This window comes from Podarcis tiliguerta (genome assembly GCF_965153285.1).
Source record: "Podarcis tiliguerta genome assembly, chromosome: 2".
NCBI lineage: Eukaryota > Metazoa > Chordata > Lepidosauria > Squamata > Lacertidae > Podarcis > Podarcis tiliguerta.
The window spans coordinates 13873501-13887848 of record NC_139535.1 but is presented as its reverse complement, the minus strand read 5'-3'; the positions used below and the strand labels follow the sequence as shown (position 1 = coordinate 13887848).

At 47.0% G+C, this 14348-nt stretch overlaps 1 protein-coding gene across 1 annotated transcript; it reads left to right on the top strand.

Annotated features, from left to right (window-relative positions):
• The first annotated feature begins 3143 nt into the window (after positions 1–3143).
• Positions 3144–13784, top strand: MPIG6B (megakaryocyte and platelet inhibitory receptor G6b). Its single transcript, XM_083426398.1, has 7 exons — positions 3144–3295; positions 3561–4268; positions 7300–7632; positions 9639–9753; positions 11607–11653; positions 12195–12262; positions 13409–13784. The coding sequence occupies exons 2-7, from the start codon at positions 3812–3814 to the stop codon at positions 13541–13543; spliced, it is 1155 nt and encodes a 384-aa protein (XP_083282524.1). The 5' UTR covers positions 3144–3295; positions 3561–3811; the 3' UTR covers positions 13544–13784.
• The last annotated feature ends 564 nt before the right edge of the window (positions 13785–14348 follow it).

The following is a 14348-nucleotide window of genomic DNA, read 5'->3' as shown; positions in this document are numbered from 1 at the left end:
TTCCTCTGTTATCTGTCGTATAATTATCTTAAGACATTCTAACCTTATTTTACCTTTAAAATTCCATTTATCTATTTATACTTAAATCCTTATAACGTTTCTACTAAAGCCGTATAACTTCATTCCAACATTTTAACATTCATTAATTTTGCAGTATTTCTGTAAATAATCTTTAAACTTTTTCCAGTCTTCTTCCACTGACTCTTCTCCCTGGTCTCGGATTCTGCCAGTCATCTCTGCCAGTTCCATGTAGTCCATCAACTTCATCTGCCATTCTTCCCGGGTGGGTAGATCTTGTGTCTTCCAATACTTCGCAATAAGTATTCTTGCTGCTGTTGTTGCATACATAAAGAAAGTTCTGTCCTTCTTTAGCACCAATTGGCCGACCATGTCCAGGAGAAAGGCCTCTGGTTTCTTCAGAAAGGTATATTTAAATACCTTTTTCATTTCATTGTAAATCATCTCCCAGAATGTCTACCAAAGGTGAAAGAATGTACCTTCAATCTCTTTACATTTCCAACATTTATTGTCGGGCAGATGATAAATTTTTTCAAGCTTGACTGGTGTCATGTACCACCTATAAATCATTTTCATTAGGTTTTCTCTTAAGGCATTACATGCCGTAAATTTCATACACACTTGGAACACTTTGAATGCCGAGGATGGTTGTTCTGGCTGTCTCACTTCGAAGAGGATATTGCAGGGTTTGGAAAACAGGTTCCGAAAAAATGATCAAGGGGATGGATGAAAGACTGCAGTATTTCGGGGCTTTTTACTTTTGAGAAAAGGGGAAGAGGTGACTTGCTGGACTGGGAGACAATGGAGAAGGAATATGCCTTTGGGTGCGGGTGAAGTCAAGCTCCTTATGTTTACCGGCTAAAATATTTGCATCTCAAGCGACCTTTAAAAGCGCAAATTGGTTTTAATCTGGTCAGTTGGCAACCTTAAGTTTACTCACCCCTTCACCTGCCTGGGACAGCTGTGAACTGGGTAAAATATAAATATCTCCAGGATCGAGAAGGAGGAAGGTGGGGAAAGTCCCTCAGGTCAGAAAAGCAGAAGCAGGAAGTGAGAAAAGGAAGCTTCGGTGGTAAATTTCAGGTGATCTCTCGTCCCCCATCTGTTGCCACATTTGCTGTCATCATCGTATGACCTACTTGTCGACCAGAGGGACTCCCCGCCTCAGGACAACTGCAAATTTCCAGGCCCTGCTGAAACGCACATGCCTACATTCTGTGTTGAGCTGGGGGAGGAAACTCTCAACCACATGGAAAGAAAATCTAAAAGGGAGTCAAGAAACCCCCATTGTGGTCATACATTGTGGTCAGCAATGAGTTACTTGTGGGCGGAAGGTGAATTTCTAGATGTAACCAGACAGCCTGAGCTCCTGAATCTAAGCATTTAGTAACAGCAACAAGAAGGGAGATTTTCCTCCCTCGAAAGCAGTGCTTCTTAACATGTTTTGGGTCATGGACTCCTTTGAGAATTTCGTGAAAGCTATGGACACCCACCCACTGCATACAGATACTGTGATAAGAATTTTAAAGTCATAGATGTATAATAAATGTTCATAAATGTACCAGCCAAGCATGTACAGTGGTACCTCGGCTTATATACGCTTCAGGTTACATACGCTTCAGGTTACAGACGCTTCAGGTTACAGACTCCGCTAACCCAGAAATAGTACCTCGGGTTAAGAACTTTGCATCAGGATGAGAACAGAAATCGTGTTCCGGCGGTGTGGCGGCAGCGGGAGGCCCCATTAGCTAAAGTGGTGCTTCAGGTTAAGAACGGACCTCTGGAACGAATTAAGTACTTAACCCGAGGTACCACTGTACATAGATCAGCATAGGAAGACCGACCTGAAACCATTTTTGATTCCCAAACTGACCAAATGTTTTCTCTGCAAGGTCAAAGGAAAATGGAAAAGCCTCCCCATTGTCTTTTCCTTCACAAATCCTGCCTTAAGGGTATGTCTGTCTGTGTTTGAATAGGGTGAGCCTGTGACCGGGCTCAGGAACTAAGTATTTATCATGACAAAAGACTGGCCAGGCTCCCCAGGGAATCCAATCAAGTGAGCATTAACAGGTCACTTCTCACTCTCTCATGTTATGTATTTTGTGCTTTTATTTTGTGTTTCTCTGTTGAAAACTGCCTTGCGGTCTTTGAATGAATGATTTTTATGATTCTATGATTTAATCCCTCTGTTTGGCCCGGCAGATTCACTGCTGCAACCCCATTTTAGCCCATGGAACATCACAATCGCACACCCATTGTGATGCCTGGACTTTCTAATGATGGTTTCGTCTAGTTTCGTCTGTTCTGTTTGCAGAGGGCCTTCTTGGTGGTGGCGCCCGCCCTGTGGAACGCCCTCCCATCAGATGTCAAGGAAATAAACAACTATCTGACTTTTAGAAGACATCTGTTCAGGGAAGCTTTTAGTGTGTGATGTTCTGTTGTTGTTGTTTAGTTGTTTAGTCGTGCCCGACTCTTCGCAGCCCCATGGACCAGAGCACGCCAGGCACTCCTGTCTTCCACTGCCTCCCGCAGTTTGGTCAAACTCATGCTGGTAGCTTCGAGAACACTGTCCAACCATCTCGTCCTCTGTCGTCCCCTTCTCCTTGTGCCCTCCATCTTTCCCAACATCAGGGTCGTTTCCAGGGAGTCTTCTCTCCTCATGAGGTGGCCAAAGTATTGGAGCCTCAGCTTCAGGATCTGTCCTTCCAGTGAGCACTCAGGGCTGATTTCCTTCAGAATGGAGAGGTTTGATCTTCTTGCAGTCCATGGGACTCTCAAGAGTCTCCTCCAGCACCATAATTCAATGTTCTGTTTGATGTTCTATTGTGCTTTTAATTCTGTTGGGAGCCGCCCAGAGTGGCTGGGTGGGGTGTAAATAATAATAATAATAATAATAATAATAATTACAGTTATCTTAAAACATTTTTAAATGAATACATCCAGCCCCTGTCACAGAAGACTTAAGAGGGCATACAACTCAAGAAGACGGATAGGAATTTTGAGAATAAAACAGACTCAAGAAACCCCAGACTTAGGTCTAGATACAGTTGTACCTCAGGTTAAGTACTTAATTCGTTCCGAAGGTCTGTTCTTAACCTGAAACTGTTCTTAACCTGAAGGACCACTTTAGCTAATGGGGCCTCCTTCTGATGCTGCACCGCCGGAGCCCGATTTCTGTTCTCATCCTGAAGCAAAGTTCTTAACCTGAAGCACTATTTCCGGGTTAGCGGAGTGTGTAACCTGAAGCGTATGTAACCTGAAGCATATGTAACCCGAGGTAAAAAGGTAAAGGTACCCCTGCCCGTATGGGCCAGTCTTGACAGACTCTAGGGTTGTGCGCTCATCTCACTCTAGAGGCCGGGAGCCAGCGCTGTCCGAAGACACTTCCGGGTCACGTGGCCAGCGTGACAAGCTGCATCTGGTGAGCCAGAGCCGCACACGAAACGCTGTTTACCTTCCCGCTAGTAAGCGGTCCCTATTTATCTACTTGCACCCGGGGGTGCTTTCGAACTGCTAGGTTGGCAGGCGCTGGGACCGAGCAGGTACCACTGTACAATTTAATCCAGAGCCACCTAGTGGCCAAACAGTATAACTACGCTATCCACTCACATTCTGTTTTGGCAGTCATGTTTCCTCATAGAGAACCGTCCTGCCCTTCCTCTTTCTCATCCCCTCTGCTGCCGGGTTTTGCGGCCTCCCTCTTGCACGTTCTTGCCACAGTTCCTCTTGAGAAGCAGAAGCTGCCGTGCTGCGGAAAGGCACGGTTAGAGAACCCCCCTCTCCGCTTTCCCCCATGAAGCCCTTTCCTTTTTTAATGCTGGCCGCGACCGCCCTGGCTGTTTTGATGACGGATGCTCGCAGGGGTAAGCTGCAAACCCTTCCCAGGAAGGGGCGAGGAGGAAACTTCGAGGCAGGAGACACCTTAGCAGATCCAGTGCTTTCAGTGGAGGCTGGAAAAGAGGTCAAAATTCCCTGCCAAATTCAGGGGCCCAAACTGACTTGGTACTGGATTCCGCAGTACCCCATCTGCGCTGGCTTCAGCCGTGGAGTCAAGAAGGAAATATTCTCTACAAGTTCGGTTGGAGAAGACCAGGTGCTGCTGGAGCGGTTTCAATCTCGAGTAGAAAAGGAGGGAGAAAAGGGAGAGAGGAACTTGGTCCTCGTCCTCAAAAGCATGAACGACTCGGGCACTTTCTACTGTTCCAACGGCAACAGAAATTCATCAAAGATCTCCGTCTCCGTGGAGCCTGGTAAAAATACTGGGAGGTAGTATAGCAGTGTGGGTGCTGGATTTACATATTGTGTGGCAAGTCCCCCTCCCCCCTTGAGAAATAAAGACACAGGACACAGTATATAAGGTTAATGGGCGGAAAATGGCCACAACTTTATTGATTGCAGGAATTGAGTGGTATTGGCTTAGACATTGGTCCAATCAGCTAACTGGCTTCAGTCCAATTGCATGAAGACCGGTGAGGGTTAACCACCAGTAGGGGGAGTCCTGCTGATGTACATCAACTAGGATCTACCCCGGGGGTCACCGCTTGGGGGCGTGCCTTAGGCCCTAACCTCCCTAGGCTTCGGACAGGGCAACGCCCCCCGGAATCCTTTACCGGACTACCCTTTGCTTTGGGGGAAGGCGGTGGCACTTCCTTCCCCCCTCATTTGCATAACAATACCCCTACCAATGCCTAACCAGTAGCGTAGCGTGGGGGGTGCAGGGGGGGCCGGCCGCACCGGGCACAACATCTGGGGGGCGCGCTCGCACTCGCAGCTCTCTGCCCCTACCTGGCTCACTCACTCTCTCTCACTGCAGTGCTGGCTGTGCGAATCCGATCCGAACCGCCGGGTCGCCGCCCACTGTGGAGAACGGGGGGTGCCAGGTGTGCGGTGCGGTGCGGAGAGAGAGCGAGGGACTATCTGGGGGAGGGACAGTGCAGCGGGGGGGGGGGGGGGCGCAAATTACTTGCCTTGCCCCGGGTTAGGGAGCACAAATTACTTGCCTTGCCCCGGGTGCTGACAACCCATGCTACGCCACTGTGCCTAACCGCCAATACCGAGAAGTTGTGACAATTTGCTACGAGGTAGGCGAAAAACCAAATGGCAGGTGCCAATTTGCCAAGTGGAAAAAATTCCTACCAGGCCCCTTGACGGCGACCAACCAAAGTCCATAGCAAGGTCAGAGGAGAAACTAAAGGGCCGGCAGGGTGGGAAATCTGATCGGCTGGAGAGGCGAAGAGAGGGCTGTCCTCAGGTGCGCTGGGCATAAATAGCCCTCAGACCTAGTGGGGGGGGGACTATATTTTGAAGGGGGGGAAATGAGTGAATTCCTATGCCCCACAAATAAGCCAGAGATGCATTTTAAATAAAAGCACACATTCTACTCATGTAAGAAACACCAGGCAGGCCCCACAAATAACCCAGAGATGCATTTTAAATAAAAAACACATTCTACTCATGTAAAAACACTCTGATTCCCGGACCGTCCGCTGGCTGGATTTAGAAGGCGATTGGGCTGGATCTGGCCCCAGGGCCTTAGTTTGCATACCAATGAACTATCTGCAGAAACAACGGAAAGAAATGGACTCGGTAGCAGGATTTGAATAAACATTCACAACTTTACTTAACAAAATGCCTGAAGGATAACACTGTAATAACATTTTGACAGATAAGGAATAGCAGATTGCATCATTTAATGTAACAAACCAGAGGGGAAGCTGAAGGAAGTCAACAGGAAGGGTGCTGGGAATGTAGAATGTATGTTTGGAAATGATTTTGATATTTGTTGTTAGAAAAGAAAACTAATAAAAATTATATACCAAAAAAGAAAAAGGACAGCTGGACACATAAAGGGCTCCATTACCTTCAGTAGCTTAGGGCCTCATCAAACCTAAACCCGGCCCTGGGTGGGGCTTAGATGCACATACGACAAATCTACTTTAAACGCAGTGTTTCCCCAGCCACTCTGGGTGGCTCCCAACAGAATATTAAAAACACAATAAAAGATCAAACATTAAAAACTTCCCTAAACAGGGCTGCCTTCAGATGCCTTCTAAAAGTCAGATAGTTTTTTTATTTCCTTGACATCCGATGGGAGGGTGTCCCACAGGGCTGGCGCCACCACCAAGAAGGCTTCTCTCAAAGAATCCTGGGAACGGTTACTTGTCAAAGGTGCTGAGGTTTGTTAGGAGACCGCTCACAGAGCCACAATGCCTAGCACCCTGAACCAAAGACAGTTCCCAGGATTCCTTTGGGGAAGCTGTAAGAAACCGTTAAAAGTGGAATAAGCTTTAAATTTGTGGTGTGGATCCAACATGACCTCAGATGATTTCAGACCCTCCAAGTCTCCCTATTTTCCAGGGACGGTCCTGGATTTCTGATTTGATCCCGAAATGTCCCATTTTTCCTTAAGGTAAAGGTAAACGTACCCCTGCCCATACGGGCCAGTCTTGACAGACTCTAGGGTTGTGTGCTGATCTCACTCAAAGAGGCCAAGGGCCAGCGCTGTCCGAAGACACTTCCGGGTCACGTGGCAAGCATGACAAGCTGCATCTGGCGAACCAGAGCCGCACATGGAAACGCCGTTTACCTTCCCGCTGGTAAGCGGTCCCTATTTATCTACTTGCACCCGAGGGTGCTTTCGAACTGCTAGGTTGGCAGGCGCTGGGACCGAGCGACGGGAGCGCACCCCGCCACGGGGATTCGAACCGCCGACCTTTCGATTGGCAAGTCCTAGGCGCTGAGGCTTTAAACCACAGCGCCACCCGCGTCCCAGCCATTTTTCCTTAGGGCGTCCCTATTTTCACCACAGAAATGTTGGAGGGTATGGAGTTATGTGACCCGCTGAGTCAAGGAGATAAGTAGCTATGCAACCTTTGGAAGACATCTGAAGGCAGCCCTGCACAGGGAAGTTTTTTTTTTTAAAAAAAAGTTTAATGTTTTATTATGTTTTTATATATGTTGGAAGCCGCCAGAGTAGGCTAGGGCAAAATGAGCCCAAGGAGGAGAGCAATTTGTAACCCCATCAGAACACTGCACTGGACAGAGAGATTTGAACCTCTCTGCTCACCCCAATGTCATGTTAATTTGTTTTCTTTTCCCCAACACTGCTACAATGGGGGCATGGAACGAAATGCGATCAGGACCCCGAACTGTAGAGTAATTGGGATGAAAGAACCGTAGTCTCTGTTGGAGGAATAGCATAGGAGGAAATCCGGTCACGGGAAGAACTGAGGTTAGCTCCCCAGGCCTTATCGTTCTTATCCATTTGTTCATTTATGACAGATAAAGAAAATGGAATTCGTGTCAGACCTTCTACCACACCCCCTCAACACCATGGTTCGGTAACCCTCTCCTGTAAAGCCTGTAAGGACCAGAGAGGGGATAAATCTGATGGCAACACGGAGATCACATGGACTCAAAATGGCCTGCCGGTTTCCAACAATAGTACAGGTATCCGGGAAATAAGGAACGCCATAACAATAGAACGTTTTTCTAGCCGCTATTATGGTCTCTGGAGCTGTTCTGCCTGCCAGAATGGCTACTGTTTGGAAGGCAATTTAGAAAATCCAAGAATGGAGGATGACGCACCGTCTGAGCCAAACCCTCATCTGGAAGGTGAGTGTCGAGTTTGGCAAAGGCTTGTAGACATTTTAGCTACGATAAACGGGCCCAGTTCTTCCATAAGTGTTCATTCCAAGGTTTCTTATAACTCCATCATTCAGTCATTCCTTGATGGCTGCAAGCTGAACGTGTGGACCGACTCTTACCTGAGAAGTTTGACCTTTCAGTGTTGATGTGATGTTGTTGTAATAATAATAATGATTAATAATAATAATTTATTTATACCCCGCCCATCTGGCTGGGTTTCCGCAGCCACTCTGAGGGGCTCCCAGAATATTAAAAACACGATAAAAGATCTAACATTAAAAACTTCCCTAAACAGGGCTGCTTTCAGATTCAGCTATCTTCTAAATGTCAGATACTTGTTTATTTCTTTGACATCTGATGGGAGGGCGTTCCACAGGGTGGGTGCCACTACCAAGAAGGCCCTCTGCCTGGTTCCCTGTAACTTTGCTTTTTGCAGGGAGGGAACCATCAGAAGGCCTGAAATATACTCAGAGTCGCAAAGTGATTTCATGCTCTTTATTCAGCTCATAGTGGTGAGGAGGAATGAATGAATGTCCCCTCAAAGTATCTGCTTTATATACATTATTTACACAATGGGCTGCACATGATTGGCTAATTCTGGAATTCTACTGTAAGCCAATCAGGTTGTGGATTCACTTCTATCTGGAGCATGATTGGGTGGTTCCTGCCAACCAATCATACTGCTGCATTGTTCTAGGACCAATCGGACTGCTGCATTCTGAATCCTATTGTTCTAGGACCAATCAGACTGCTGCAATTTGGATCGTATTGTTCTAGGACCAATCAGACTGCTGCAGTTTGGATCCTATTCAACTCAGTACATAACAAGGCCCTTGGAGCTGGACTTCAGTTTCTGGGCTGAACGATGAGGGTGGAGATGCTCCTTCAGGTATACTGGTCCGAGGCCGTGTAAGAGACCTATTATTGTATCTTTTATCTATGATGGCTTATTCATACGTACAAATCACCAGCCCATCATACAAGGAACATGCATGTCTGCAACAGCCCATAGATGACAAGGCACCACTTAAAACAAGAAACAAAGACAGGGTTTTTGTACCTTAAAGGATGCATGACCTTACTGTATTGTAATAGGAGCTGCTTTTCTCAGCATGGAGATACATTTACAGCAGGGGTGTGTGTGTGGGGGGGGGGGACTTTGGCCCTCCAGGTATATCTGAACTACAACTTCCACCAGCCTCAGCAAGCATAGCCAATGGCCAGGGTTATGGGGAGCTGAAGGTCAGCAACACCCAGAGAGCCCAAGATTCCACACACCTCCGTTAGAGCTAAGCCGAAGGGTTGTTTTTGCTCAGCTTTGAAAAAGAAATTTTTGATAGGGGATGAAATAAGAAAAGCAGATCAGAGATTATTTATGCATGCTACGACTGCCACCAGAATTTTAGTAGCCCCAAAATGGAAAACTCAGGAAATACCAACATTAGCCGAGAGGCAGACAAAAATGGCTCAATATGTAGAATTAGCAAAACTGACCCACAGGATCCATCGCCAAGAGGAATCCAAGTTCAAAAATGAAAGGAGTAAATTTGTTGAGCATCTAGGTAATAACTGTAGAAGTTTAAAGACGGTAGTAGGATTAAAATAAATTTTGTGATGTGTATAGGATGCTATCAAGGATCTGCGAAAAAAGAGAAAATTCAATACAAAAGCCTGTTGGAGGGAGGGAGGGAAGTCGGCACGCGGTGGAGCATTTAGAAAATAAGTGGACACATGACTGCTGAATTTTAGAGCATTTATTTTGTTTGTTTATGTTAAAGAAAACTCAATAAAAAGCATTTGAAAATAAATAAATAAATGTTTGCATTCAGGAGGAAGGGCAGGTGGGGAGGGAATTTTGGGGTGGGAGTCCCCTTTTTATGTAAAGCTGCCCCACCCCATTTTCCTCCTGCCCAATGAGGTGTTTGCGTTTCTAAGCTGGTTGTCGTTTCCCCCCCACACCCCCAATGATGTAGGGAATACGGCTGACCCGCGTGTAATTGGGGGCTGCGTTGCTGGACTCCTTGCTCTCGTCTTGGTGGGAGCTGTCGTATTCCTCATCTGCAGGAATCGTCGCTCACACAGCATCAGGTACCGAAATTGGGGTGGTTTTTTTTATGTATGTCGCTTAGACTGGAGTTTCCAGTCTATGAAAGCATCCGCTTGTGTCTGCGAAATACTGGTTTCTGAAAGGATTCAATATGTCTCCACGGAACCATGAAGTTGTAGCACACATTTATATTCTGATACAATCAGACCAACAGCGCCACCTAGAGATGCTGAGCTTCGATACTCCTTAGAAGAACTCCTGAACAGGCAAATATCCTGGGTTTTATTTCTGAATCAACATTCCAAGTTTGATCTTTTTTATTTTTGCAATGACCCAAGTGGACTGAAACGGATAGCTTTTTGTTTTGTTTAGTCATTTAGTTGTGTCCAACTCTTTGTGACCCCATGGACCAGAGCACGCCAGGCACTCCTGTCTTCCACTGCCTCCCGCAGTTTGGCCAGAGTATTGGAGCCTCAGCTTCAGGATCTGTCCTTCCAGTGAGCACTCAGGGCTGATTTCCTTAAGAATGGATAGGTTTGATCTTCTTGCAGTCCATGGGACTCTCAAGAGCCTCCTCCAGCATCAATTCTTCGGCGATCAGCCTTCTTTATGGTCCAGCTCTCACTTCCATACATCACTACTGGGAAAACCATAGCTTTAACTATACGGACCTTTGTTGGCAAGGGATAGCTTTTACGTAATGGAAATTTAGCACTAAAGTGGAAGCATTCTCAGAAATTCCAAGAATTTTTTTCCTAGTTCACTTACATCAGAGATGGAATTTTTCTCGCTATTGGTCCTTGGGCTTGCCAGTCGGAAGGTCAGCGGTTCAAATCCCCACGACGGGGTGAGCTCCCATTGTTTGGTCCCTGCTCCTGCCAACCTAGCAGTTCGAAAGCACGCCAAAAAGTGCAAGTAGATAAATAGGTACCGCTCCGGCAGGAAGGTAAACTGCGTTTCCGTGCGCTGCTCTAGTTTCGCCAGAAGCGGCTGGCCACATGACCTGGAAAAACTGTCTGCGGACAAACGTCGGCTCCCTCGGCCAGTAAAGCGAGATGAGCACCGCAACCCCAGAGTCATTCATGACTGGACTTAACTGTCAGGGGTCCTTTACCTTTACCTTTTAAAATCCAACTCTGTTAAGTGACCAACTTTATCAGTCTCTCAGAGTCAAATAACTATGTGCTCTGTCATCCCAGAACTTTGGTCTCCTTGGAACCTGGGGTCATATCCAATGCTACTCATACATAGAATATACCCACTGAAGGCAATGGACGCAACTGACTTAGGTTTACTGATTTCAATGGGTCCCCTGGATACAACCCCTGGTCTCCAACCAGATGCCGTGAACTTACACCATCTCAGGATCTCTGCCCTGTCACCACATGCTCTGAAAGCCATGACTCGGCTCAAGCATCTAAAATATAACTAGCCAATCTTGGATTAGCATTCCATGAGGCTCTGGAAACAACAGCCGCACAACCAACCCACAAAACTGGAGCTGTATGGACAGAGTCTCAATTTGCCGTGCCTTATCAGAAGTGTGTTGGTGGTGGTGATATAAAATGCCCACTCAAACACAGCACATTACTCCTGTCCGAATGAACACTCTGAATAGCAAACACGCAGAAAGCATTGCTCTGTGTAGTGGTTAAGAGCGGAACACTTGTAATCTGGTGAACCGGGTTTGATTCCCCGCTCCTCCACATGCAGCTGCTGGGTGACCTTGGGCCAGTCACACTTCTCTGAAGTCTCACAGCCCCACTCACCTCACAGAGTGTTTGTTGTGGGGGAGGAAAGGAAAGGAGAATGTTAGCCGCTTTGAGACTCCTTTGGGTGGTGATAAAGCGGGATATCAAATCCAAACTTTCTCTCTCTCTCTTTTAATCCCCAGTGAGACTACGAAGGCGAAGGAAACGCAAGGGAGCAAGGACCCAGATGGTGAGTTGTAGGGCTTTTGTCTTACTTATGGCTCTTTCTGATGCGGCAATTATTGCATGAGGATGATGGGAGTTGGAGTCCAATGCCCAGGGCTGCAGTGGCGTAGCGTGGGGGGTGCAGGGGGGCCCGGCTGCACCGGGCACAACATCTGGGGGGTGGGGCGCTCGCACTCACAGCTCTCTGCCCCTACCTGGCTCACTCTCTCTCTCTCACTGCAGTGCTGGCTGTGCGAATCCGATCCGAGCCGCCGGGTCTCCACCCACTGTGGAGGGGGGGGGGTGCCAGGCGTGCGGTGTGGAGAAAGAGAGAGGGACTATCTGGGGGAGGGACAGTGCAGCGGCCACCCAGCGCAGCGCTGAGCGCGGGAGAGAACCACACCAGACCAGACCAGGCAGCAGCAAGAAGAAGCTGGCAACGGCGGCAGGTTAGGGGTTAGGGGGCGCAAATTACTTGCCTTGCCCCGGGTGCTGACAACCCACGCTACGCCACTGCAGGGCTGTGGGTTCACTCTCCCTGTCTTATGCCCTTCTTTCGATCCCAGGACCAGAAGGATCTTCAAAGAGAAGAGAGGAAGCAGAACCTGGAACGGAAGACCCCACCTACATGGAGGTAACTTCTAATTGGGTAACTTCTCCTGTTCCTGCTGAGGATACCTGTTCCTATTGTTATAGGAGTTGGGGGTTGGCATGGGTAAAGGCTTAACAAAGACTGGACATCGGAGATCAGGGTGCAAATCCCTGCTAAGTCATGGAGCTCACTGGGTGTCCTTTTTAAAATAAATAAAGTAATAATAATACAAATAAAAATGTGCATAAAAAATGAGACCATTATTTATCATAACTATCCAACTCTCCAAAAAACAACAACCCCCAAACCACTTCTTGACCCCTTTCTACAAATATCTTCCCAATTTCCTCTTTTTTTAATAAATATTTTTTATTAGATTTTCCATAAAAAAAATTATGCATCCATTTTTAACTTAAACCCTTTCCCCCCCAATTTCCTCAAAGTCGTTTCTCTTCCATATTCCCCTTCGTACTTTGATAGCGTTCGTTAATCGCTGTATCTCACACTTCTTTATATACCATTCCATGGGTGACCTTGAGCCGTTTGGGCCAAGCTCACGCTTTTGGCCTAAACTACCTCACAGGATTGTTTTGGGGATGGGAAAGATGCATGTACATGTCACTTGATCTCAGAGGAAAGGTAGGATATTAATTACAGTGGTGCCCCGCAAGACGAATGCCTCGCAAGACGGAAAACCCGCTAGACGAAAGGGTTTTCCGTTTTGGAGGTGCTTCGCAAAACGAATTTGCTATGGGCTTGCTTCGCAAGACGAAAATGCCTTGGGAGTTGCTGCTATTTTTTTTCCGCTCCTCACCCCCTTTTTCTAAGGCACTAAGCTGCTAATAGCCTTTTAGCAGCTAATCCGCTAATCCCTTAAGCCTTTAATAGCCGCTTATAGCCGCTAAACCGCTAATAGCGCTAATCTGCTAATCCGCTAATGGGCTTGCTTCACAAGACGAAAAAAACGCTAGACGAAGAGACTCGCGGAACGGATTCTTTTCGTCTTGTGAGGCACCACTGTAAATAAATATGGAAAGTTCAGCTTGCAGGCTTCCCATTGGCACCTGGCTGACCCTTGTGGCCAAAAGGACAAGATGAGTCTTTGGCCTGATCTAGCCAGGCTGTTTCTTAAAACTATCTGTTTATGCTTCATGTCTCTTTTCTCTTTTCCTGCCCAATGCCATACAGGGAGCTGATCGAATTGAATACTCAGCTCTAGAGTTCAGAGAGGTTGGAGGGTGCCAGACCAAGATGGATAACAGGACGCCAGTCATCGTATACGCCGAAATACCCAAGAGCGACTTAACCAAGAGGGTTGGCTAGTTGCTGCCGCCGCTAAGCATCTCAAGGATCGTGAGCAGAAACAATTCCTTCCAACGAACTTAAGAATTTCTGCAAACGTTTTAACAGCTCAGGATACCAGGAAAGCTTGATAGGACACCGTCTGAAGAAGTATGAGCAGGAAGCGTCAGCAGCCGTGAACTATTGGGGTCAGAGAAGGCAGACAAGTGGCAGCCGTTTGAAAGGAAATTTCCTGCCTTTGGATTACAAAATATTAGAAACCGCACGCACTGCAACACATTTAGCCTGGAGAAGAGGAGGTTAAGGGGAGATATGATAGCCATGTTCAAATATATAAAGGGATGTCATATAGAGGAGGGAGAAAGGTTGTTTTCTGCTGCTCCAGAGAAGCGGACACGGAGCAATGGATCCAAACTACAAGAAAGAAGATTCTACCTAAACATTAGGAAGAACTTCCTGACAGTAAGAGCTGTTCGACAGTGGAATTTGCTGCCAAGGAGTGTGGTGGAGTCTCCTTCTCTGGAGGTCTTTAAGCAGAGGCTTGACAACCATATGTCAGGAGTGCTCTGATGGTGTTTCCTGCTTGGCAGGGGGTTGGACTCGATGGCCTTGTGGTCTCTTCCAACTCTATGATTCTATGATTTCCGTCTCCTGTGAATTGCGCGGTGGCAAGTTCAGAAGCGCCGCTTCATGACGGTGGTCACAGCAACACTCCTTCTAAAATTACACAACCTTCTAAGATTATACAATCATTTCATTATCACACAATAATAATTCTTAGAGATGCATAGCAATGTCTCCATGGGTTGGCCATCAGGTAGATCTA